This window comes from Macrosteles quadrilineatus, unplaced genomic scaffold (assembly GCF_028750875.1).
Source record: "Macrosteles quadrilineatus isolate MER2022 unplaced genomic scaffold, UCM_ALF_1.0 Scaffold_1__1_contigs__length_201487025, whole genome shotgun sequence".
Classification (NCBI taxonomy): domain Eukaryota; kingdom Metazoa; phylum Arthropoda; class Insecta; order Hemiptera; family Cicadellidae; genus Macrosteles; species Macrosteles quadrilineatus.
This window is the reverse complement of record NW_026542594.1, coordinates 116,211,161-116,239,024: the sequence shown is the minus strand read 5'-3', so window position 1 is coordinate 116,239,024 and position 27,864 is coordinate 116,211,161. Positions and strand designations below refer to the sequence as shown.

Here is a 27,864-nt window from a genome sequence, read left to right as displayed (position 1 = left end):
GAATAAAACACTTAACTGTAACAAAAAAAATTTCACCACTATATTTTACAATTAACTGTAACATAACCACAGATTATCTTTTGTTCCAAAGACAAGTTATGCACTCTTCTCTTTGGAGACAGCTACTAGTGCTGGCCTAATACAGCGACCATTGAGTGTGTAACCGATCTTGGACACCACCACCACTAAGTTGGGAGGTTTACCTTCCACTTCCTGCAAAATATAAGACTCTAGTTAAGATAGCAAAGACTCACATTATTGGCAATAGTATACAGTGTGAACTTCATTTTATTTCTGATACTTGGGTAAAAAGAACAAGGGTTGAAATATTCACAGGGAAATAAGATATTACAGACAGGATCATAGCACATGGTAATCTACTACAATATCATGACAAGAAATGGCTGCTTGCATGGCTTCTTTAGTTCAGACTTACTTAACAATTTTGTAAACTCTAAATCATTATTGAACTTGTGTTGTTGGATTAGTGCAATAACTGGGCGTAGTAAAAAAGCGTACTTTAATATTTAAAACAAACTGAATTAATTTTTTTAGAAGTAGGCCTAAGTTATACTGTATACATAAAAATGCATCACACAATGACCTGTCCTATTTCTTTAAATGGCTAGATACGATTATTGGAATAGGCAATTGAAAATGTTCATCATCCTACAGATAAAGAGATTCAGATATCTATAGAGATTTTAATGGTAACCTGCACGTTAAACAGTAAATTAAAGGTGTAGTGTGGAATAGGTACAGGAACCTAAAAATTTATTAATTTGAATGCATTACATATTCTAAAATATGAATGAATGACATGGTACACGATGCACTATAGTACATATCAGCTCTTACCTGTTGAAACAGAGCCTCGTGAAAGTTGGGATCAAATGGTTCATTCATAGGATTACACTGTGCTAAACCATGTTTTTGAAACACCTGGAAAAGTAAACTAAATTAGAAAACTGAACAGCCCCCTACAGTAACAACAATTTTTTTAGCATACGTTTTTTTATGATAAGCTGATGCCGGCAAAATACATTACGGTATAGACAAAGTAGTAAGTACGGTAATGGAATCCTATTTGATTAAGCAGGCTTTCCGGACTAAATCCATGCATTAAAAGTCCATTAAAACAGAGTAGTAAGGCAACAAATGATTTATATTTAGGGTTTAGTTTTATTTATAGGTATTTTATAGTAGTTTACACAACTATAGCGTAAAGATAGTGTTAACGACACCCATAGAAGTTTTTAAGGTGATTAAGGTTATTTTTAAGTTTAAAAGGCTTGTACCTTAAATTTTCTACTTGTGTCCTTAACACTATTTACGCGAGTTGCGTACACTACTTTACCTTCGATAGTGTTTTAATTACTAAACATCACTACTCATAACTTCTAAGAGAGGTTATGTTTTCGTTTACAACCTCTCATTGCCACTGACAGTGATGCAACGATACATTGTACCAAACACTAATTGCACCACTCAACAATTAACTTGGCCTGAACAGCTAATTAGAGTTGAAGTTCGAATCATTACAATTTTACTTTTTCTCTTTCAATTTCAATCCTTGATTGAACCTCTTTTACACGTGTTGTTAAGTAAAACTATGCTGTTATGTATCTCTTCTTATCTCTCAATCCTTGAACCTCATTGGTCCGTTACCGGTGTTGTTATGAGTAAAACTATACTGTTATGAAAGTAAACAATGATGTTATGTGATACTTTTCAATTCTAAGAACTGAACTGAAACGGCTACTTAAAAAAATGGTCGTAGGTAAAAATAATTGTTATGACACAGTTTGCTATTTATTTTGTTTATATCATATTTACTACACATTTACTCTGTGCAAATATAAATATGATTTGAAACAGGTACCTCACACAACCCTGAGGTACCTCTGAGGTTGGTTTTCCTGCTGAGCAAAAAAAAAAAAAAAAAAAAAAAAGAGATCCTTCAGCAACAACTCCAAAATGTTGTATTGCTAATATTTTTTTTTTTTCATTACAGTACACTCTCAAGGCTGTACACAGTACACAGTCAGATTGAAAAAAAAGAAATTAACACGTTCACTGCTAATGACGCACTTGTGCGTCATAAGTATATTAGCAGATATATAATACATGATGTATATAATTACATAATATATTTTAATCCACAATTTATAGTATGAAATTTATTTAATTAAAGATATATTGTCACTCAATTAACATGATCATGTTAATGTTAATGTTTTTTAGCCATTTATAAAAGTATTACATATCATTAGCAGTGAATGTGTTAAACAGTTTATGAATATGTAATTATAATAGGCTATTTTTTGACAACTGTGACCTGATTGAAGTAGGTAGATCTTTCTTTAAGAGTTACACATTTATTATAAACTATCCAGCACGTCAAAGCATTCACACTGAATCCTCAAATATACCACTTTTTGAAGTTCACAACATACAGTTAATACTGCTTGGTAAGTGCACAGAGTTGATACAAATATTTGTCCTTACTTCAGGAATAGATGTGAGGGTACTTTCACACTATACGGAGGCCACCCAAATATCGTGCTGCAGCAGTCAGTTTAGGTTGGGTTATCACAATTTGTTTAACACGTTGACTGCTGAAAACAACGTACAGGCGCTCCCCAGTGGCGGGCGAAGCCCCGCCACGCAACCGAATCAGCGAACGCAATTGGCATTCAAATATTTCAGTCTGACGAATCACAAAAGAGCAGTGGTGACTGTGCTGCGTTACCCCGAGAGTGGATGTAGTTCACTGAAACACCGAAAGGTAGCAGCACTGCACGGATCCGTATCCAGTGTCTTTGTAATGTGGGTTGAAGAGAAAAAATCCCCGAAACCGGGACAAAAGCATTGCCAGACAGGATTTTACGGGAAATTTTAGTACCAACCTACATCAAAGTAAAGCTCGCATTCTAAGCTGGCAGTCTTGCAACGATTATAACGTCTCCGTCTGAGGCTAAGCTCACACTGACTCAATATATTTCTGTTGGTCTGGTGCCGTCTTTTGTCGGCGCGCGCCACATTGAAGCGCTAGCGACGCCGACTAAAGTCGGCGTTAGCAGTCAACGTGTTAAGACTCATCTGGTATCGTTAGAGTTATAATGAAACGAGGCAAGTCCTACAAACATATTTATGATAACCCAACCCAGCGTAACTGCCACAGCACGCTGTAAAAAAAGTGGCCTCCGTATAATACAAAAGTACCGATGTGGGTTTATATTTGAGATGATTAACCTTTTCAAAATATAATGTCAAGTTATTCACATTTTTACATGTTTACAGAACCTCTTTGAACACTCTGAAGTAATAAATAATATGGCCATATACGGTTTTTGTTTTGCTGGCATTGTTTTTACACAGACATAGTTTTTACTGAAAAGGAAAAGTGCACCCTTGAAAAAGCCGCAAAATACTGAATGTGTAAAAAACACAGGGTCTGGCATGTACAATCCTTCCTTTGTTAGCGTCTGTTCATGTGCCTTATTTAACAGTTCAGTGCGGCATACCTTCAAACAGGCGCTTGCTAATGCTCCAGCGTGCAACCAAATCGGCAAACGCAATTGGCATTCAAATATTTCAGTCTGACAAATAAAAAAGAGCAACGGTGATTGTGCTGCGTTACCCCAAGAGTAGACGTAGTTCACTGAATCAGCCAAAGGTAGCAGCACTGCCTGGATCCATAGCCAGTGTCTTTGTAACGTGGCTCGGAGAGAGAAAATCCCCGGAACCGGGTGAAAAGCATTGCTAGACGGGATGTTACGGGAAATTTTAGTACCAACCTACACCAGAATAAAGCTCGCATTCTAAGCTACAGGCTGGCAACAATTACAACGTTCCCTGGCAATGTCTGAGCTCACATTGAAGCGAAGTTGTTGGCATTGGTAAAGGACACATTTCCCGCCCCGCACCAGTAGCGCCGGTACCGCCTCGCCCCTCGCACTGAACGTGTTAAAGTCATGGCAGAGGTAACTTTTACAGGAAATTCCTTCTTATTCAGTTTTTTATGGAGGAGAACGGAAGGGTACACAACTAGCTTACCTGAATAAAGAGTCCCAGGAGGTCAATAGAACACATAAAAAGTACACATTAAACTGATATTTTAACCCTTTCAGGGACTTCTTCAGAGATATAACGTAGAATCATTAGACCAGTCTACCTTCCACCTCTGAAGAAGCCCCTGAAAGGGGCGAAATATCTGTTTAATGTGTACTATTTATGTGTTCTATTGACCTCCTGGGATCTTTATTCAGGTGAGTTAGTTGTGTATCCTTCCTTTCTCCTCCATAACAATTCTAAAGCCAAGTTGCTTTTTTCTTTTAAAAAACATCTAAGTCAGTTTGAAAGGATTACGGACTATTGCGTAGTATGACAGTTTGACCGGAGTCACCCAACTTTGCTTTGATAGTGTAGGTGCCCATGTGACCTACAACCAATCTTGGATCCTGCTTAGGTTTCTCATCAACATGATAATATAGCTCTTTTTAGAATGTTTTATGATGTGATTAATCTAATTAAAGGGCTTGGTAAATCAAATTTTAAAACTAATGGATACAACAGAGCGTTCTACGTCCCTTAGAAAAGAATTGATGGGTCAACTAATCTATAACATCAGGATTGGTTTCCTTCAATTCTGACTTAAATAATGCTACAGGATATACCACATTTGAGCTTATGTAATTTTTTTACAATGTCAACAACAAAAATTTAAGTAATTTATTCATACATCACCTTTTGCAAAATATTTTCTGTTAGCACAAGACCATCATAAAGATTTTTCAGATGTGGGTTTTTTTCTTCAGAGATTTCTTCCTTTGGCACACATTCTGTTGCTTTATTCAATGTATCAGCAACCTAGACAGATGAAATAATTGTCAACTTTATATTTTTTCTTGATTGTCAATGAACATGTGCGTACGCTTTGGTCCACTGAAAAATTAATTGGCCTACTTAACTTTTTGTAAACTACATTTTAACTCCGGAGAAAATGTAAAAAATTATTGCTCTTTGAGTAATTTCTAATTTCAAAACATTTATTTGAGTGGTTTAAGAAATAACTATAGGCTTATCTATGTCTATAACTTTTGCACTAAATGATACTTCTTTTTTTGTTGTAAATGCTTGAGAAGCTGTTTATGAAGCCTACTTTTAAATTCCAGTAAACTTAATTAGACACAAGTTAAGAGTGTGCAATGGAGCCAGACGTAAAGAGATTTATTGGCCCTAGAACACAAAATATAGTGCACAAGACCTTATCAAGAAAAGTATTGTAATAAAAAAAAAATTATCACAAGCTATCAAAATATCAACTATAATAACATAACTACAAAAACATTAACAACAATATCACCAATGCAAACAACTCTCATAATACTCTTTAACATGTTAAAAAGGATTGTCAATAAACAAAAGATAACATTTTTTTAACGAGCAAAAGGCAAAAACATCTTATTTCAAGAGGAAAATGGTTATTAGAAAGTCTAACAACTACACATGAATGGGTTTTTTAAAGTTTTAGCTAACCTAACTTGTTCAATATGGATAGCTAAATCACTAAATTCTTGGTCTTCCGGAGAGAGCAGCGTCAAGTTGGTATTAACGTATTTAAAAAACCAAACGTTTTGCCCAATCCAAAAAGGGCAAACTATTGTTGTTTTCTATTTCCATTGTAAACTTTAGATGGTGCTAAAGCCTTTCAAGATTAGCTCTTCCATGAGGCCAAGCTGCTCATACATTGTCCACATAGCAAAGCAACACTTCTTCAGCTTCAGCTCACATGATTCCAGAGTAATCTTTTCAAAACTCTTCAACTATGAATGGACTGCTACGGGAGATAATGGAAACCCCATGGCTGCTCGCTCCATCTGCTGGTCATGAAACTTAAAGATTTTGAACCATCTAAACTCGATCCACAAAAACCTACAATTGTAAATTGAAAACAACAATAGATTGCTCATTTTGGACATATTAAAAAGGAAACAAGCTGGCTTATTAGGACTCACAGTTTACAGAAAACCCACACATACAGACAGCTACCTTAATGCACACACCATCACCCAGCACAGAAGAATAGAAAATAAATAGAATAGTGTATGATAAGGCAATAAAGATTTTTTATTTTGGTTTTAAGAATATTGCAGAATATAAATGGAATATCCTTGTTTTTCCTTTTTGCTATCTTTAGATTTGCTTGCATCGTTTTTACTTGAATGACCTACATTTCCCTCGAACTTGAAGATTTTATTTTGCCTGTCACTCCTGTCAGGCAGTTCCTTCTCAGTTCTGCAGTCCTGTCATTCCACCAGTAAATTGATTTCTTTGTGCGTTTGTTGCTGCTTTAATCATTGGCATGGTTGCTTTGCACAACCCCTTTAGGTCCACGTCTAGATCTCTTATCAAGCTGCTTGCATTTTGGCCTTGTCTCTGGAACGTTGTTCAGATTTTGTGTCTTAGGGTGTCGGTCACGGTTTTCAACTTGCGTTGGCTATTTTCCTGGCATTCTATCCTTTACCAGTGACTCCATTGCCACCATAGAACTATAAACATGGAACGCTGACTCAATGCAGCGAAAACGAGCCGCCCGCGGACGGGCTCTCCCCACCACAAGTCAGTGTACGTAGCGGCACTGTCCCATGTATTACAATGGGCGCGTTACGTTTTCCTACACATTCCGTCAGGTTTTCAGGCTTTATCATCATTATTAAGAACTTGATTGTGGTGATTTGTAGTTGTATGATGATTCCTTTACCACACTATTGCAAATACACTTCTAGTTTTTACGAGTAGGTTTTATTGTTTGTTGTGCATTGAATTCCACACAGAACATTTTGCTTCATTATTCACTCAAACTTACTCACACCACTTGTATATTCGGCATAAAATACGCACCTAGGTGGAATCCTCATCTCAATAATTGATATTGATAATAATGATAATGGATTTACTTGGTTCTTAATTATTAACTGCGTAAATGTCAATCTAATTTACTATGTTTCAGTTTTTATTACACCCGTGCCTGGCTCGTATACAAGAGAAAATAGCTCCAAACTGGTCTTATGAAACTTTGTTTGCTAAGATGAAATTATAATTTAAGTTACTAAATTAGCCTTTTACTTAACAATTTGGTAGGTTAAAGCGTGTTAAAAAACAGGTGCGAAGGTTTTTTAGTATATTATAAAACATTGATCCCTTAACCCTTAGAGTGCCAGGCGAGAAATAAAAGTAACGCTCAAAAAATGCCGATGATTTTTCCCGAAGGTCGCGCTAAAAATGCCGAGCGCGATCTGGCGATTTTTAGGTTAAAATTTCGTAAAAATCGAATTTTCAATATTTCGACCAACGAAAATCGATGTATCGCATCTAGTAACTTTCGACTCAATGTTAATATATGGGTTAAAAGAATCCGAGTATCCATTCGGTTGTTATGACAACTGTTCGATCATTACGAAACGTCCGGTCAGCCGGACGTTGGCACTTTTGGCTCGTTCTAAAAACGTCCAGCCCGGCACTTTTGGCTCGTTTTAAAAACGTCCGGTTCCCCGGACGTTGGCACTTAAAGGGTTAAATTACCCGTTTACTTACAGTACCTACTCATAAGACTCAACCAACTTCCCTAATCTTAGCATACTGACTCTTACATATTTGTTCATCATTCAAGTATTTCTTGTTAAAAAGAACATTGAAATGCTTAATACGAACTCATCCGTGCATTTTTATACAGTAACTCCAAACAAAGGGAACACATAGCAAGGCCTAGTATTACACAAATATTTCAATAGCCATTGTTACCGTCAAATTTTATATCATAAAACAAATTGTATACTTTTATAGAAATTTTAATATTTAAGAAGTTTTTCCCACTTTGTGAAGTTTCTTAATAATGAGACATTTTATTCTACTGAGGATGGTTAGTGTTAAATGACTCAACAGCATTTTGAATTTTTAAATCACAAACTTTAAAGTGATCAATGGAATTTGCTTTTTCTAAAAAAATATGATCGATCCAAATTTTTTCAAACCCACGCATATAGTCTCATGGGTATTTTTTTTGAGCCGTCATAAGAGTCTTCATCAAATTAAATAATATGTATATAATTCGAATAAATTATATTGTTTCCTCAAAATTCAAAATCAGAGTTTGTGCTAATTAACAGAAACTCTCAACGCATCAGTAACACTGTTACTTAAGATATGTCCTGTTAATCTAACCTTAATTTCCTTGTTATTAAAAAATGCGTGTGAGTTTTGGAAAGCTCATTAAACATTCTTTTGTTTGCAGAACATATTTTTTACATATCAAGATAATTTTTGCCTTTGTATGTCCACGCAGTATACAGGCATGTCATCGTATTAAACAGTTTTCAATTAAGTGATTAATTAAACAATAAGGCTAGTGAACTAGTGATGCGAAACATAGGCTAGGAGCATGTTTCGCATAGTACACTATGCACCACAACACTGACTTGTGGTGGGGGGAGCCGAATAGGGACGGCTCGTTTCTAAGCGCCTAGCGCAGCTTGAGCCGGCATTCCACTTGTTGTAGTTCTATGATTGCCACTCTCTGTGACTTCACTTTTTCCTTGGGAGCTTCCAATGAACTGAGCAAGATGCTGGTTAGTCATTGTCAATCAATTGTTGATTTGGCCTCTCCTTTCGAAAGTTGAATTTCCACCATGGTTCAAGACTATTGCTTCTAATGACAGCCTACCCTGTCCTGTCCAGTCTCTTCTCTTCCCATTATATTTGCCATTGAAATTTCTAGATACTAGAACTCCCCTTTTGGCTGATGTGCTACTTGTCTCCAAAAAGGCCCTTGGTTAGTAACATACGCTATGGGCCCGAGAGTTAGTGCCTCCCCCCACCCCACCGGCAATATTGATACGAATCATAAAATTAAAAAAGCAATTTTACTATTTGCCCGCGCATCCGCAATAGCCTATAACAATGATAATGTGGTTTAATTATGTTTACTTTTGATTTGCAAAAAAAATTAACCTCATAGAACACATGTATTTAGTTGTAAAAACATAAACAGTCAATTAAATACAAGTACCTGGGAACCGAGCTTTGCTCGGAGAAAATCATTAGTTGACTCTGAGAGCAGTCTTAGTATTGCATATACATTAATCCAACTTCCACAAACGGTTCCCACACTCCGCACTGCTCGCATTAACTACTTCCCTCACCACTTCCTACATCGTGAACCTGTTTCCCTCCCTTCCCACTTCCCATAGCATTTAAGTATTGCAAATACATTAATCTAAATGCTAAAAACAGTTCCCACACTCTGCACCGCTCGCCTTTACCACTTCTTTCACCACTTCCAAAGTCGTGGACCTTTTTCCCTCCCTTCCCATAACATTTAAGTATTGCAGATACATTAATCCAACTGCCACAAACGGCTCCCACACTATCCTATATTTATCTTCCCTCTGTTTAGCAGATTCCTGGCAGACCTCCACTCATTTCTGCAATTGCCAATTTGAGTCCAAAAGTGTTTGTTCTAGTCACAGTAACTTAAATAGGATCGGAAGGCTTGTCATCATATTTCAGAGCCGTGTGCAGTCTTCCTCACTTCCTCCTAGGTAAAACATTGTCGTTATCTCTAATTTCTAGAATCTGATAGAATATTTCTTACTAAACTGAGAACTGAAGCCTCCTCCCCACGTACATACCCCCTTCACATTATTACCAACTATTCATAAAGGTTATAGGAATTTATAAAAATGGAAATAACTTAAACAGAGATGACAGCATAAAATTAGGACTACCTAAGACATACAAAATAATACCTTCAGAAATTTAAATCTGCCTAAAAATACCCCTGTATTCCCCTGTGAACATAAGTCACATTCCAGGGACTACCTGGCAAGATTAGCCCCCCTCCCATATTCCTACTGTAGGCCTATGAGTATTTAACTATGATTCGCCTTTTCCTTCTTAGTCTTAGCTTTGCTACTGAGGATTCCAAATCATAGAACAGAAGAAACGTCTGTTTTTGTAAATAGTGTAAATACCGACTTGAAGAGACTCATACTGGAAGATTGAGAGTTTAGGGATGATACTGGCCGCTTAAGCCTACGATTGATGGTAAGCTAAATCCTTCTTATCACCCAACATAATGTATATCTATATTATGAATGGTGTGCTGTTCTGTACACTGATTATCACTTTGAAGTTGAGGCTGTATTTTGCACGTTTCTTAGTAGGATAAGAATAGCAAAATGGTGCTTTCTACATACATCCTTGTTACCTACCTCAATCAAATCCTTGCAAAATCCTTGAATAGCAAAGTTTTTGGCTTTCTCAACTTCTGTCATTTTTATTCTTCGGGTATTTTCTGCATCTGCCAAAGCCCTTTTGTATTTGTCCTGTAAAAAAGAAAACTGTGTACTGTATGTTTAGGTATTCTTGGAAAACCGTTCTACGCCAGAATAGGTTTCATTTTGTTTTTGGTAGGGTTACCTGTACATTGGGTAAGTCTTCTTAAAAGAAATTACATTAACGCTTAATTATAATTGGAATATTTCATAGTCACTCGCCAATGTCCTTTCATTCTCAATCGCAAATAAAGGACTTACTGTTAATGATCTTCTGATTATCATAGCATTTTTTTATAGGTTTTCATCATGTACTTTAAATGTATGCTGCTATGTGTTTTTAATTACTGTACTCATTTAAATACTAATAATGCAAAATATTATTACACAGCTCCCATTAATTTTTATGACAGAAAATTTATTAAATCTGCTAGTCACTGGAGATTTTTGGAGAGATTTTGTTTTCCAAGAGTATGTGGTATTAACTTTAAGTTTTACTATTTTAGTTATATTAAATAGAAAATATTAATTAACAAGTTCGCTACCACAATAGTAAAATTTTTTTCATTCATATGGACCAGCGACGCACACATGCGACAGCCGGTTTCTACCCATAGACTAGTCACATTAAAATAGACTGACGGATAGATAAAAAAATAAAATAGATTGATATTTGCGTCGTTGTTCCAATGTTATCAAAACGCTTATTATCTTTGAAACGGTATATTTGAAGCCCCTGAATTCTTTGCAGTGGTCTACAGGGATGACTGTCACTCAACTGTGTCGCTTGGTCTGTGAATATGATGATTGATGATGTTATATAATAGTTGGAAAAACTGTTTTTTACTTGGCTGCATCACTGTATTTATGTAAATGCTGTATCTATGCTGCATTATCCTATGTAGCTTTTATATTTGTTTAATTATAAAGTTAGTTCTTGAGTTTTTTCTTACTTTTCTATTTTCACCCCACGCTGTAAAATTCACCCCACATGTGGTTGAAATTTCTTCCATTTGTTTAGATTTTCCGTTTATTTGTTGTTATATCGTCACCAACATGACAACCCATAAGGCCCATGTTATTTTATTTTTAATTTTTAATTCTTTGTTGTGCTTATTTCTGCACATCTACAGGCAAATATCTTTCTAACAGTAGGCTATGCGTAGATTTTCCCTGAGATGCATAGGAGCTGAGAAAAAAGGTTTTCAATAAACATGCTTGTCTATTAATTTATAGAATTTGCCCCATGTTAAATCTCCAAAACAAAAGTTGAATTCCCATTTTTGACCCCATTAACATAAATATTCTCAAAACAAAATACAAATAAAACCTGCACATAGGACTGATAACCTTTCTTTTGGTACAACCCGCGTGTAAATTGGTCCAGTAATATGGTCAGGGTGGCTGTCGTAAGCATAAAAATTTGGCCCCTTGTTATCTCAATAAGAAAAGTTAAATTTCCATTTTTGTCCCAATTAACATAAATATTTTCAAAAATAAAACCTGCACATATAGGACCGATATAACCTTTCTTTTTGTACAACTCGTGTGTTATTCAGTCCAGTAGTATGGTCAGGTTGGCTGTTCTAAGCTAAATAATTAGCCCCATGTTAAATTTCCATAAGAAAAGGTTATTTTTATATTGATTCCTAGAGGTCGCCCCATGGTCGAAAATTTGACCAAAAATATGTAATGTACAGACTTCTCAATTTTCATCCCACACTGTAAATAGGCCTAAAACATGTGATTGGAATTTGTTTGTTTATATTTTTTTTTGTTTTGTCACCAGCATAGCAACCCATAAGGCCCATGTCAATTTTTAGAAATTTCAAATTCATTTTTCGTGCTTACTTTAGAGCCTATTTTCATTTATAAAGGGATTCTGCACATCTACAGGAAAATATCTTTCATTTGGTACCAATCGGACGTGTAATTCGGTCCACTAATATGGCCAGGCTAGCTGTCATAAGTTTTTCAAAAGTTTTTTAGTACATAAGATACCGGAGCTTACTAGAGTAAGTTAGGCTACTGGTAGCAGACGAGTCAAAGAACGCATAAAACACACACATAATAATACTTGATATTTCGCCTCTGAAAGAGGCTTCTTCAGAAGTAGGCCCAGATGGCAGTTACAATAACACCAGTTTAAAATAGGATGACACAGTTTGAATTCAAAATGTCTGACAGGTTGTCCAACTGACACTACACAAAGCACTAAATACAGGCACATTGCAATGTTGTATTTACATATAATATCTATATTGAAAAGCAAAATTTGTTTTGTCCATGAAAATAAATACAGAGTTAGCTTTGAGGGTGAGGATAAAAGGATATTATCTAATGTTGAGGTTAGGTGGGGTTCTGGAGTTGGTCACAAACTGTGGTAAGCTAATTCCCATCTTCTGAGCATTGAACTATTGCATTGGTTTTTTGGCAATGATTTTAGAGCTTTTATGGTGAAACAGTCATCAACCATAAAGTACACTGCTGAACTCAAGGAAATCATTTACAGACACTCCAAATCCAACAATATCTCCTCAGAAACCAAATCTGTTAATACCAGAAGAACCCATCTGCCAAAACACAGTACAGTATACAGTATTACCAAAAATCCACAAAGGCACAACACCACCGCCAGGAAGGCCCATAGTATCTAGCTGCGGTTCTTTAACGGAACGTATATCTTCATACGTAGAAAACCTATCTACAACCGCTAGTATAAAACTTGGCCTCATATATCAAGGACTCCAATGATTTTCTGCAAAAACTTAACAATATCAGACAACCACTCCCCGCTAATACTCTCATGGCCACTATTGATGTCACCTCACTCTACACAAACATACCTCATGTCCACGGCCAAACAGCAACAGAAAACTACATTCAAAACAGACCCAAGGGATCTCTACCCACCACTTCGTTTATAACTCAGCTGATAAAATTAATTCTGGAAAAGGACTATTTTCAATTTCAGGACAAACACTTCCTACAAATCAAGGACACTGCCATGGGTACAAGAATGGCCCCATCTTATGCCAATCTCTACATGGGGAATTATGAAGAAAAGTTTTTGTCTAGCCGTGAACACCTCCCCATCTGCTGGTTTAGGTACATTGACGACATTTTCATAATTTGGACCCACAGTGAAGAATCACTACGGAAGTTCCTGGAAGACCTCAACAGTTTTGCACCGCTAAATTTCACATGTGATTTCTCTGAGACTTCCATAAACTTTTTAGACCTTACAATTCATCTAAGGAACAATGACCTCACCACATCTATCCACATAAAACCGACCAACCACCAACAATACCTCCATTTTTCTAGTTGTCATCCGAATAACACAAAGAGACCACTTCCTTACAGTCTTGCCCTAAGGGGAAATCGCCTAATTTCAGAACCGAAAGATCATACACAATACCAAACCCAACTTCAAAAAGCCTTCGAAAACCGAGGCTATCCTGGCACTCTCGTAAAATCTCAGATCCAAGCAGCTCAGAACTCAGAAATACCAACCATCTTCAAATAAATTTGATAACCACTTACCACCCTGGCCTGCAACAACTGGTTTCAAAATCCTAGAGTCCTCCAGCCAAACCAAAAACCTCCTTTCAAGAGCCCCTTCTATAATCCATAGGCAACCTCCAAATTTGAGGAATATGCTAGTCCACCTAAAACTCCCAAATCTATAAAAAATACCATCTGAGAAACCTAGACCGGGCTCATACCCATGCAATGAAAATCGATGTAAATCTTGCCAGATACACTATCCTACAGAAACTTTTACCAGCACACACCATAATAAAAACTACAGAATCCAAGGCCATCATACCTGCAGCTCAGAAAACCTTATCTACCAGCTTCAATGCTCACATTGTCCAGCCCAGTACATGCCTAACAACCGAGACTCTCCAAAAATGCATGAACGGCCATCGACATGATGTTAAAACTAGCAAAGAAAAACCAATTGCACAACATGTGTTATCCCACCAACTTCTATTTGATGACTGTTTCACCATAAAAGCTCTAAAATCATTGCCAAAAAACCAATGCAATAGTTCAATGCTTAGAAGATGGGAAATAGCTTACCAGTTTGTGACCAACTCCAGAACCCCACCTAACCTCAACATTAGATAATATCCTTTCATCCTCACCCTCACAGCTAACTATTAAGTATTTATTTTCATGGACAAAACAAATTTTGCAAGAAAGAGTTTGTTTCAGAAAGAGGCGAAATATTAAGTATTATTATGTGTGTGTTTTATGTGTTCTTTGACTTGTCTGCAACCTTTCATCATGTGAGTTAGCTGTGTCCTCTCCATCTATCTATACTATTATAAAAAAGAGGTGGTTGCTGTATGTGTGTATGTGTGTATGGGAAAAGTAAACTCGAAAAATACTGGTCGGATTGGGCTGAAATTTGGCATGATGATAGCTCACATTCCCGATTAACATATAGGCATATTCTTATTTCAAAAATCCTTTCGGGCTCCGCCCCAGTGGCTCTGGAGTTTCCCATGTTAACCTTATGAGAAATGGAATTATTGAATCTTAACAGCTGTTTCAATTAAACAAGTTGGTTCTGTTCTATGATGTTCAATAGCATTAAAGTTACAAGGATTACCTACAGGGTGCAGCACTATTATTTCTTTTACATTTATGACAACAGCTAATTTGCAACCAAAAGGTGAGTGAGCGTAGCGAACGAACTTCAACCTGGAGGCGAGTTAGCGTAGCGAACGAGCTAACCTGAAGGCAAGTGAGCGCAGCGAACGAGCTCCAACCTAAAGGTGAGTGAGCGTAGCGAACGAGCTCCAACCTAAAGGTGAGTGAGCGTAGCGAACGAGCTCCAACCTAAAGGTGAGTGAGCGTAGCGAACAAACTTCAACCAGGACGTGATTGAGCCATGCGAACGAGATAATCTTGAAAATTAAGAAGTTAAACGGGGCAAAGCCCGCGGGTTACAGCTAGTCCTATATATTTATTTAATCCAAGCTAAATGCAGTTTCCTAAAAACATAACCTTAGAATACTGGTAGGTGATATAGGTAATGTACATCTGATAAAAAGATAGGGCATTTGATTTGCCAGAAGTTATTAACCACTGGAGAAAAACTAGTGGTTGAAAATTTCTACTTTTGTGTTCTATATTTTATGTGTCTCTATGGGCTTATTTAAAGGTAAGCCTGCTTTAGTGTCAATTTCCTTTATACAGGGTGAGTCAGTGAAACGGGCCATTTTTCGGTAAGTATTAAAAAAAGGTCAAACATCATACGATCGATTTAGTCATTAAAAAACGTAGTAATTGAGTGGAAGTTTGTGTTGAACCAACAAAACAAGCATCAAGTCTTGAAAATAATATCAGAGTCAACTCCTTAAACTTTTAGTCAAGCCACAAAAAAAAAACAGGAGCTGAGGTCAGAGGATCAAGGGGGCCAGGCAATATCCCCATTTCATGTCAAGGGAAGAAACGACACACCAAACCGTAGCTTTATTAGAGTGAACTGGCCATTCATGAAGTGCTTGTGGACCGACCAATATTAAACATTTGCTTATTGACATCCCGTTAAGTGAAAATGAGCCTCATCGCTCATCCATAGGCTGTGAATTAGCTCTGGGCCATCTTGCATATTTTGCTGATGGTATGGCAACTAAGTATGGCAACTAAACTTCCAGAGGTTGGGAACGCAGGGTAACTTACTCGGCCCCTTTCCTTCTTCCCCTCTATTCACTAACGTTATAAGAAAATAGCCCGTTTCACTGACTCACCCTGTATAATGTACAGTAACACAATCATAATAGATTAAATGATTGAATCAATTACCAAACAGCTGCTTATTTGCATTATCAGAATTGATCCTTAAAACAGTGAGAAAATTCAGTTATTGATCCTAAGTTAAGTAAGTGAGTTAGAATTGGTCTTTGGTATTTTCATTTTCTTTTAAATACCAAGCAACCATAGGGGGAAGATATAACAAATTTCTGCAAATAAATGTTATCTAGGTTAGGTATTGTTCAGTCTCGATAAGACTTAATTTTAGGCCTTAAAAAATATTCCATAAAAAATATAGGACGATGAATTGTATAGTCTTACCTCAAGACTCTTCTTATCATCAGTTAAAGTTTCAACTTGTTTTAGAAGCTCTTCCATCTTTAATCCAGCTTCATTTAAGTCACTCTTCTTACTCTCTTCTTTCTCAGCTGAAGTCTTTTCTTCAGGAGCAGTCGTCAGTAATCTTCGGCCATTAGCAGAGCCGAAAATTCTAAGTTAACAATGTTTCCTTCTTAATTTTAGTAATAAAATTTGTAATGTTAGATGTCAATTATAGCCTATTCATTACATTCATTCATTTTAGTGATATAATTTTAACTTGCGTCTTTGTTTGTACCAAAATTTGCCATAAAGCCTATTTAACTAAATTGTCAGAAAATGTACGGTAAATTTCAATTATGTTACCCTTTAATCACCCCTCAGAAATTATAATAACATTGTTTACTCTAGCGATAAGATAACCAGTTTACGGTAAAATAAGCATTAAAGAAAATATTTTTACTTTACTTCGATCCGTACGTTCTTACTGTGGCCTTGTAACAGGCATGGAGTCTTTTACTACCTATTGGGGTTTCTTCTCTTGAATTCCGCTAGGTACCCAATGATATGCTGGGACTTCACCCTGTATTTAGGGAAGTAGTCACGAGTGTCGCGGTAACACCGTTCGACACGATTGATATGGGCGCTCGTAGCAAGATCAACGAAGTCTCTGCTGTGATTCGCTGTCAAATGCTGACACCCGTAAGTTACTCCCGCAATCTACTATACAATTTCCAACAATCAGTTAGAACAGTAGTGCCAGGCAAAACCCAGCGGCAGGTCAGTCTTACAGTTAAGTAGGCTACACCTAGAGCGGTTACGGACAGGAATTAAAAATGGGGTCAATCAGGGCTAATATGAGACACCAAAATAATTAGGCTAATGTGATTCATGTAGGCCTAAATAGATTTTAAGGATTTGTTTGATTAGAAGTAGGGCCTATAAAAAATGCCACTTTGTAGCTTATACATTTATTAGTTAAAGTCCATATCAAATCAGTTTAAAGATCACTTATTTGTGTACAACAAAAAATAAAAACCAAGGACATGCAACTTTACACAAAAAAACTTTCTGTAGGAGATTTCAACAATTTTTCTATTAAATGAACAAATTATTGAACTAAACGAATTATTAATATTGCTATGCATTTAGGGAGATAAATGAGTCCAGTATTTTAAGCTGTTATTGTTAGTAATAATATGTCATGTAAAAATACAAACCATCAAAGTTGAGGGGCTAAATATGAGACACTTTAGGGCTTACGTGAGATGCTGTATGGGGCTATTCTGAGACAGTGTTTGGTATTGTTAAAAAAATGTGGCACACACTAATATATAACAATACCCCCGTTGTAGCAAACCTGCAGACTAAGCAAATTTCGATTTGCCTGAATTGATATACAATTAATTATATTTAAATAGGTAACCTTAGGTTAAACGAGTACCTAGGTTTGCTGCTTCAGGGAGGCTAATAAAGTGTGTTTTTTGGTAAAATATTAATAGCTTAGTATAAAATGAAAAAAATTGCCAAGTTTGATCAAAATATATCCATAAACAAGCAAACTAAAACATTTTACAATATTATCCATAAGAATAACATGAGAATTTTAAATTTACAATTTTTAGAATTTACTCCGTAATCAATAACCGCAGAAAAACACTTCACTATAATAAATTATTTGTCTTTTAATAAATTTTGCCCTTAGGGGTAGTGGGGGTAGGGGGTATCTCAAAATTCTCAAATGAAAAGTATAGGCCTAGTCGAGTTTGGTATCATTTTACAGGTCTTGACGAAACATAAACATTGACATAAAGAAAACCAAAATTGGGCCACCAATAACAAAATGGCGCCCTAAAGCATTTCAAATCCAAACAACCATGAGGATGGCAAAAAAATTACTTCCACCCCATTTAACTTTTTAACTATTTGAGATATTTGAAATCGGTTTGCAGCAACTTGTTTGGATATAAAAAACTACAATAATTATGGTCAATTTTGAAAATTTTGCCCTTAGGGGTAGCGGGGGTAGGGGGTAACTCAAAATTTTCAAATAGCAAGTATAGTCGAGTTTGGTATCATTTTGCAGGTCTTAAGAAAACATAACAATTAACAAAAAAAAAAAAATTGAAATCGGACCATTAATAACAAAATGGCAGTTCAAAATTACTTTTAATAACCATTGTCTTAACCATTTTTAGCTGCCATTTTGTTGTTAATGGTCCGATTTATATTTTCTTTATGTTAATTGTTATGTTTTGTCAAGACCTGTAAAATGATACTAAACTCAACTATAGGCCTACTTGCTATTTAAAAAATTCGAGCTACCCCCTACCACCGCTACCCCTAAGGGCAAAATTTTCAAAACTGACGATAATTATTATTGTAGCCCTTCATATCCAAACAAGCTGCCGCAAACCGATTTCAAATATCTCAAATAGTTAAAAAGTTAAAGGGTGTGCAAGTTAATTTTCAGCCACCCTCATGGTTATTTGGATTTGAAACGTTTTAGGGCGCCATTTTGTTATTAGTGGGCCGATTTTGGTTTTCTTTATGTAAATTTTTATGTTTTGTCAAGACCTGTAAAATGATACCAAACTTGACTGTACTTGTCATTTAAAAACTTTGAGCTATCCCCTATCCCCCCTACCCCTAAAGGCAAAATTTTCAAAATTGACCATACTTAATACTTTTAATACTTTCTTATGAAATGGCGACCATACAATGTAGGTATTTTAAGCCAAGTATGAATGGAGATGAGTGTAGGATGAGTGGCGCGATCTTGTAGTCTTGTTAGTGACTAAGGCCGACATTCCTTAGACACAGCTGTTAATTAATAGCCCAAACAGCTAATGGTAACTAAGGGACCTACAGTTTATAGTGGAATCCGAACCACATTTTTTCCTTGGTATATACGAATTGGTCTAATTATCAGGATAGTACTGCGGATAGTCGTAATACTCACCAGTGCGGACATAATTATTATAACCCCTCATATCTAAGAAGGTTGCCACAAACAGATTTAAAATATCTCAAATGGTTGACAAGTTAAGGGGGGGTGCAAGTTACTTTTCAGCCACCCTATATACAGTAAACCCCCTCTTAACCGACCTCATATTAACCGATTATCGGATTATCCGCCTTCGATCATAAAATATTACAGTTTGTTTTAACCGCCCTTGCTTTGAGTGCAGTTCGGTTTAACCGCTGCTTTCTAACAATCTCGGCATTTCCGCTCCCACAGTGGGCGATGAGAACCGAACCATATTGTTATGAACATATGAATCAGTTGTTAGTGATTTTGTATTGTAAGAGACTGAGACAGTTACTTTACCTTTAGGTTTTATTATATGATCAGAGTAGGAGCGAAATGAGATAGGAGTCGGTTGAAGTGGCACTTTAAGTCCAAGTTTATCAAAGTCCGTTTCTGAGATTAAGGAAAATCGTGCACCAGAGTCTACTTCAAATGTTTGAGGCTTGTTGTTGATAGTGACTGTAACCATGTATTTGTCTGAGTCTGGTCCTACTATGTAAAGATCTTCTACATCTTTGATTTGTGTGATTCCATACTTATCTGGGTGACTTGATTCATCTTCTGTGTAGTGAGACAACAGGGTGTTTGTTTTAGAGTTCTTTAGTAGAGACGTTATACACACTTTTGATACATGGCCTTGTTTTCCACAGGAAGTGCATTTAAGATAGTTCCTATTAGTTTTGCATTCATTAGACTGATGGTTTGATTGACCACATTTAAAACAAAGTCCATCAATACCCAAAGCTTTGTAGTCAATGTATCTTTTTAAGCCTTTGTTACGGAAATGTTGTGATTGAGATCTATATCTATTGGAAACGCGGTTATCATATTTTTGTGTTTTAAATTGCTTGAAACTTTGATATTCCTTTGTCTTAGACCTTGAATGCCTATCAATTTTGTGTGTATATCTGCATTTTCACTTGATGATTGTGTGACAGGATTACAAATTTTATTTGATTCATAGCGGGAAGCTTCTAGGGCAATTGCTTTCTTGAGGAGTACGTCAAAACTTTTGAAATTAGTTTCTTGTAGAAGTTGTTCACGTATCCAATTGTCTTTTAGTCCTCTAATAAATTGAGGGCAGAGAAATTCATCAGCAATTGAAATTTTACTTTCACATTCATTGCAAGAAGTGTAAAAATTACAATCATTCAGGTTACTTTTCAGGACTGTGACCAGGGCCGGATTTAGAGTTTTTGCGCCCCTAGGCCCAAATAATTTTTCGCCCCCTAGTCTGGTCACAGTTACTTTCCTTCAAACCTTTATTAAAAACTATATCATGCTTATAGGCCTAAGTTAATTGCTTGAATACCACTCCTCGTTGGAATCATTGCATTTTTTTTAGAATCGACTTGTTTAGCCTTAACAAATTGCCGTCTTAAACACTTATTAGCAATTTTATGCTTTTAATAAATGCTCACGTTTGTGGCCATGGGACTGAAACAAAACAACTCAACTCACTGAGCATTAATGAAAAAAAAAACATGGCAATTGATTCCAATTCCAAGCCCAAAAACATGAACTCCATACAGTACGTGATACCATAGATTAAACCTACTCCTTCAGTAGATTTGTCATCATTTTGGATTAGCTGAATACAATTCTTGTTATTTATGGAACATGTTTTATCCATGTTTAAACCTAGTTTATCCAAAATAAAACGATCTAATCATCAACAATAGGTCGTCTCATATTTATATTATAAGAAATTAAAACACATATCATAGAACTAACCCTAAAATTATAGAAACAAAATTACGTCAAAACCAACGTCCAGTGTCACCAACAACAACTTGACATGAAAAAGTTTGAATTAACAATGTCATAAGAAGTCGACTTGAGTTATACTGTACCTATTTAATCTATGGTCTTACTACATCCAAAGCAAAACAGAGCAATATTCCGGCCAACCGTACCGATCCTTAGGTCTGAGGAGAAAATTACAGCATTAATGGTGCTTTGGAAGGTATTGAATTTTTCTTAAATCTAATGCAAACTGAGATTAATATTGTTTCGTTAATTTTAAAGGTAAATCCATCGTTGTTTTAATATGCAACACAACTTATTATATATTCTAACTTGATCCTGCAGATTGTTGTAAACTAATCAAAATATTTGTTTTGTGAGGTGAGGGTGGTAACAATGTCTAGCACGTATGCGCCCCTAAACACACTTATCAGTAGTGCCGAGCCCGAGCCAGCATAGTGGCGGCAGTGCAGTGGCAATACATGATGCGTACCCCTTGGGCGCTCGTCAAGGTCAACATCCCTACAGCCTACTCCCGTATAACCGATGTTCGTTACCAATTTTGTAACGAAATTGATGCGTAATTCTGAAAAATAGTTTACATTTCCTAACAATTATTTCTTCTTATGAACCTCAGAATCACAATGCTTTGGAGCTTTTTTTTATCAACTATGACTATTTATTTTTATTGTTAGATAGCATAGGTATAAAAAAATTTACTCTCGTCCGTGCGCCCTCTGGGACCTTGCGCCCATAGGCCCGGGCCTACCGGGCCTATTGGGAAATCCGGCCCTGACTGTGACAAAATCAGAGATAGATTGATGCAACTGTTGTGAAACACTGAGGAAATAGTGTTGTGCAACAATATGAGATACTGTAGGTGACAACATCACTGTGAAATGTTTGATTAATTTTGAAAATTAAGGTCTTTTACAGGATTGTCTGGGCCTAAAAGAGTTGTCAGATTATTGTAATGTTCCTTACGAATGGATGAGCACAGGAGTTGAGCTTTCATCTTGTCTTCTTTAATGTTTTTCAAATTGAAAAATTTTAAAACGTTCCAAATATGATTTGAATTTATCATTATTTGGATCAAAATGTTCAAAAGGATTGATCTGAGGAGTTGAAGTTTTATTACCTAGAGCTGCAGCCAAAACATATATGAGTCTTTCAAATTGTTCTTCATTCATTTTAAGTTGAAATGTTTAACCCTCCGAGTGTCCCTAGTTTTGGCCTTAATGTTTGCCTATTTTTTGCGGATTTGCAAGGTTTTATTAAAACGGATCCGAGAAGCTTAAAAACAATGTTAATTATACTGTTCTAGCCTATATACCATTTTGTTTGGAAAATCATGGGCTTCAATATTATACATAAAACATAAGGAACATTTGTTTCAAAACAATTTTTTAAGTAAAAAAAAAATTTGGAAAATTTTCAACAAAAATAAGTTTGCGCTCAATGAAATTGTATAAATTATAGGCCTATTAATATTTGAAAATAGCCACTTTGTTCTAAATTTTATGAGGATTACAAATATATAATAATATAAGGAAGTAGATTTGCAAATAAATAAGTTATGGGCAAAAAACGGATTTCAGTACATAGCGTTTAGCTAAGAATGCATAGCCAGAACCATAGCTACTAGGAATCTGGCTGATAATTTACATCAATATCACTACCTACTTCTTCAGGATCATCAACAAGCCCTTCAAAATCACTTAAATCTTCTTAATGCACCACGTATATCACTACTTTTGATTTTTAACACTAAAACAATGATAAACGTAATAAAACACATCAGTCATCGGTGCGAGGTTAACCAAGCTGTTTACAAATACGCACGTCAGCTGTCTGCTACAATTATGATCTGCTCGAGAAAAAAAAGCGCTTAGAGACAGACCTCAGGAGAAAGCTTAGAATCTGCCAAATAAAACGATACCTAACTCGATCCAGTTCAATCCGATTTTGTCAGTCATAGAGCCTTCGCCGTAAACAGTGTTTGTGAATCAAAAAATCGACACAAAACACTACACAAAGTGTGTTATGTGTCGATTTTTCTACACATAACACTTGGAGGGTTAACAAAATAAAATATCTTGAAAATAATAGAATAAAACAAGAATTGATAATAGTTTTATCCCATCCTCGTCGCCAACTAAGATGACTCGAGTGGAAATATTAGAATATAAAAAGACAAAATGCTGAAATAGAAGTAACTGTGTTGTATGAGAAATCAGAATAGAAAAGTAAACAGCATTTGATGATTAACATTTTGGTTGCTATGGTAACAACTGATTTATATGTTCATAACACATATGCTTATCTCCACAGGATGAGACTAAGAATAAGTTATTTTGTATTGATCACAAAAAAATATAGCACATTGTCAGTTTGTCATCATCGTTCCTAACGTGAGCACATCTGATCTGACTAGTTATATGTGCGGCAAATTTATAAAATAGTAAAGTGCGTTACGATTTTGAGAACTGCTTATCTTATCGCTAAAGATTAGACAAACAACGCAACTTGTAGGGAGGGCAGGGAAGGGGGGTTAACAACTCCAAAGGTCAAGATCGAGCCTCCAGTGAGAGGCTATAAATAAACATCCTTGTCTCGTAAGAAAATGGTTGCTTGTATCTTTAATTTCGACAAAAGGTTCTACTGTAGATTCTGTAGGCTCTGTATTAAGTAAGATGGATTTGGAAAGCATCAATTGATACATTACATTAAGAGTTATTAAAATAAGAATTTTTATTGACTCTTGCCTAGTACTATAATCTATTCCACTGAAAGTAGGCCTATTAGACTTAACCGTGTTTTATCTTTTATTTGTGACTTTTATATCAATAAAAGCGAGATAATGGACTGCCCAAATGCTTCATATGCCAAGTATGCAACATAGCTCTGTTCCCACCCAATCAAATTGATTGCATCACTGAAAATCTACAAGCTAATTAATACAACTTCTCCTGATTGGTGTATCACAAAATTAAGGCAATTAGGCCTAATTGTTTTCTACTTTTGGAATTCCATTTACTTTAGGGTCAGATAATGGCAGACAATTTTGTGGATATACTTTTGAAACATTTTTGAAAAACTACTGTGTTTTACACAAGACAAGTTCCACCCTTCTTCCAACGGTCAAGCGGAAAGATTTGTCCAAACTATAAAGAAAGGTCTACTAGCCATGAAAGATGAAGGAGGGATATGGAAATAAAGTTACAAATTTTCTTGATGCAAATGAGACAATCAAGAAACTCCACTGGATCAAAGTCTTATTTCCTAATATTTCAGAGAAATATGAGAACGAGACTAGATTTGATGATACCGGTAACAAATAACACGCCTGAAATAATGACTTAAAATGTGCAAAGAGAATAAGAGACTTTAAAAAGGGGGAAAGAGTTCAAGCTTATGATTTCAGAGACAAGATATGAAAAAAAGTGGATGTTTGGTAAAGTAAAGAGCAAGTATGGACAGTAAATTTACGTTCTTGAAATGGATGATGGATCTATAAGTATGGAGGCGGCATATCAACCACATGTTACCTTCCAAATTTAAGGGGGAGGATTGATGAGTCCATTCCAAATGTAGCCTACTGGCTTTTACTAACTTATAATTGTTAATTTACATAGGTATGTTCTGTTTATTTGTTGTTGTTTACGCAGAGGATACGCGTCCGGTAACAGGACGTGGATTAGGTGTCTGGCAATTACTGTCATAACCTAACCTAACCAACCAAACTTGCTGATAATGAAAAAAATCAAATGAAGGTTCAACAATTCTCTTCATAACATAAAATTATAAATGCCAAAAATTCTAACAAAAGATGTACAGTTAAGAAGAAATTACAGTACGGTACATTCAAAGCAAAATCTGTGACAAAAAGTTAAAGAAACCGATGGGTTTCGAACCAGGGACCTCTTGGATATCAGCCAAGCACTCTATCCACTACACCACGAACAACGCTGGCCGAACATCGTATCGTTGTGGTAATGGCGTTCCGGGACCCCACAACCCGCTGACGTCACTACCGGACGCCTAATCCACGTCTGGTTACCGGACGCCTAATCCACGTCTGGTTACTGGACGCGTATCCTCTGTGTATTGTTTATATGATGGTTCAGTTAGGCCTACTTAATAGAATTGTCATTAAATAAAGAAAAGTTGATTTACTACATTTAATGTTGCATTGTTAAAATATCTAACAGGGGTCTCACAGGCCCAGGGTTTCAGTTTGTGTGTTTCTAAGCGGTTTCAAAAGGGGTCTCACAGACCGGAGGTTTCGGTTAGCGTCAGCCTAGGAGGGTTTCAGTATTAGAGTTAATTACATCAGTGTTAATTACAAAACATAGGTATAGCTTAAGCCTATAGTAAAATGCATAACTTAGGCTATTGAGTAATTGCCTTGCATTTTCAAAGAATTCGTTAACCTAATACCTACGCTACCTTATATTAAATAGGTCTAAATCCAAAATCATGAAACAAAATAATATTTACCTTATTCTCCCTTGCAAATTTCTTGAGTTGCCAAAAATTAATCGACCAAACTTATAACAAACTTGCGATGAACTCATTTTTTATAGGTTATGTCTTTATCAGTTACAGCAATTTAGTAAGGTTATGAAAATATGACTTGTAAAATTTACTAATCCAACAAATTTACTATACGAAACTAGTAGGCTTGTGAAATACAGACATTTGATTTTTAAATTCAACTCTTTCAGTTTGACAACCAAAAAATAGCAATTAGATTAAAAATGGATCAGAATAAAGTTTTCCTATCAACTTCAGTATCAACAATTTTATCCATTCATTCCATCATCCTCTCTCACTCTCACTCAATCCTGTTATTCCTGTTCATTCAATGATAGAGAACAACAGAACAGACAGAACAGACACAGACAACAGAACATAAAAACATGAACATGAACATGACGAAATCTTAACAGCAGAATGAATCAGAAGCACAAGCAGTAACCCAGTAACCAGAACCAGAAACCAAACCAATAACCAGTAACCACTACTCCACTACTGTAGTAGCATAGATAAAACAAAACATACAGTAGCATAGAATAAATATTACTTCATCTATAGCCTCGTTCACACGGGGCGAGTTTACAAGATACTCGCCAGCGTGTAAAAATTGCCTGCGTGTAGCTTGTAAACTCGCCCTCACTGAGCTATAATTCAAACAAGGCCCCACTAGAAAAACGTTTTTTCTATTGGGGCTTCCATGAAGGCCTTGGTTCCGGACATAGCAATGGTTCCAAGGTTATTGTCTCGATCTGCCTTGGTCATACCAATACCTCTGTAACATGAAACGGCAATTGTTAAAATTACTGTTTATTGAATTTAAAAAAATATATCTTTATTAAATGGTTTTTCTAGTGGGGCCTTGGGTGGTAGTAGGTAGGTAGTGCTAGAGTGCTAGAGATGTGTGTCGCTGCGGCTGCCTCAATCCAATTCCACTTAGAACTAATTTTGTAGCTGCACTGCAGCTCAAATCTAAGAGGAACGATTTGAATGTAGTTCCACACAAACAGCTGCAGCGTTTTCACTAACTTTGAAAAGATAAGTCCCGAAGTACTGTGACATGGCTGCCTTTAAAGGTGGCCGTGACTGTGACTGGATTTATATACCACCATTGACTATACGGTATAGTCTCTATACCGGTGGGGCATGGGAGGGCTATAGCTAAACGTGTGGCGACGTCATATCTTGTAGTGTTAGCGTTTTCCGCTAGAACCACTAAGTTGAAAAAATTTAATAAATTTTATAATTTACTTTTTAATTATAAAATTAATGTTAAAATTGTTATTATATTATTAAACTATCATAACCTAACCTTACCAACCAAACTTGCTGATAATATAAAAAAGATGTAAGATAAAAATCGAATGAAGGTTTACTAATATTTTTTCAATTATAAAATTAATTTTAAAATTTAGTATTTTAAAATTAAACTATCATCATCATCTAACCTAACCAACCAAACTTTCTGATAATATAAAAAAGAAATATAAAATGAAAATCGAATAAAGGTTTAGGTACTATTAAAAAAAGATGTCTGTTCATTATTAAAATTATAAATGCCTTAAATACTAACAAAAGATGTACAGTTAAGAAGTACCGTACTCGCATTCTAAGCAATATCTTTGACAAAAAGTAAAAGCCCCCGGCTGGTATCGAACTGGAGACCTCCAGTACATCAGTCCGAGACGCCATCATCTACGCCACGAACGCCGCTGGAATCACATCTTCTCGTTACTGTAATGGTGTTCCCTCAAGAGAAGAGTGACGTCATGCCATTAGCCACTAGAGGTATGCCGTCACCACACCTTTAGCCATAGTCCCTCCCGAATACCCCACCGGTCTCCATACCACATATCGGCACGCAAAAACAGTTGCAGCTGACTTATTAATACATGTTAATCCTTACTAATAAATCAAATTAGTTAAGCTTAACTAGAGGACCCATGCTGCTCCGCAGCGTTAAAATAACTAGGTATAATATCCGAGAAATAATCAAATGTATGATGTTTTATTGAGTAATACAGTATCTTGAGCACTGATTCAATGATCAATAGCTCAAATTAAAGCCTATAATTTACTGAATATTTTGAGTCTAATACATATAAAAAAACATGAACAATACTG

The 27,864-nt window shown here is 35.9% G+C and overlaps 1 protein-coding gene across 1 annotated transcript; it reads right to left on the bottom strand.

Moving 5' to 3' along the window:
- Nucleotides 1-16: 16 nt before the first annotated feature.
- Nucleotides 17-26,058, bottom strand: LOC128983681 (grpE protein homolog 1, mitochondrial). The gene is made up of 6 exons (XM_054403080.1): nt 25,705-26,058; nt 16,431-16,599; nt 10,275-10,388; nt 4,750-4,872; nt 859-942; nt 17-213 (listed from the first exon to the last, which is right to left on the bottom strand). Exons 1-6 carry the CDS (start codon nt 25,779-25,781, stop codon nt 97-99), a joined length of 684 nt encoding a protein of 227 aa, XP_054259055.1. The 5' UTR covers nt 25,782-26,058; the 3' UTR covers nt 17-96.
- Nucleotides 26,059-27,864: the final 1,806 nt, after the last annotated feature.

Excerpts from the sequence above, each read along its gene's own strand:
- LOC128983681 (XM_054403080.1), bottom strand. The coding sequence starts at position 25,781 with ATGAGTTCATCGCAAGTTTGTTATAAGTTTGGTCGATTAATTTTTGGC. Across the intron at positions 10,389-16,430 it reads ATGATAAGAAGAGTCTTGAG|GACAAATACAAAAGGGCTTT; the intron begins GTAAGACTATAC and ends TCTTTTTTACAG. Across the intron at positions 943-4,749 it reads CAGAAAATATTTTGCAAAAG|GTGTTTCAAAAACATGGTTT; the intron begins GTGATGTATGAA and ends TTACTTTTCCAG.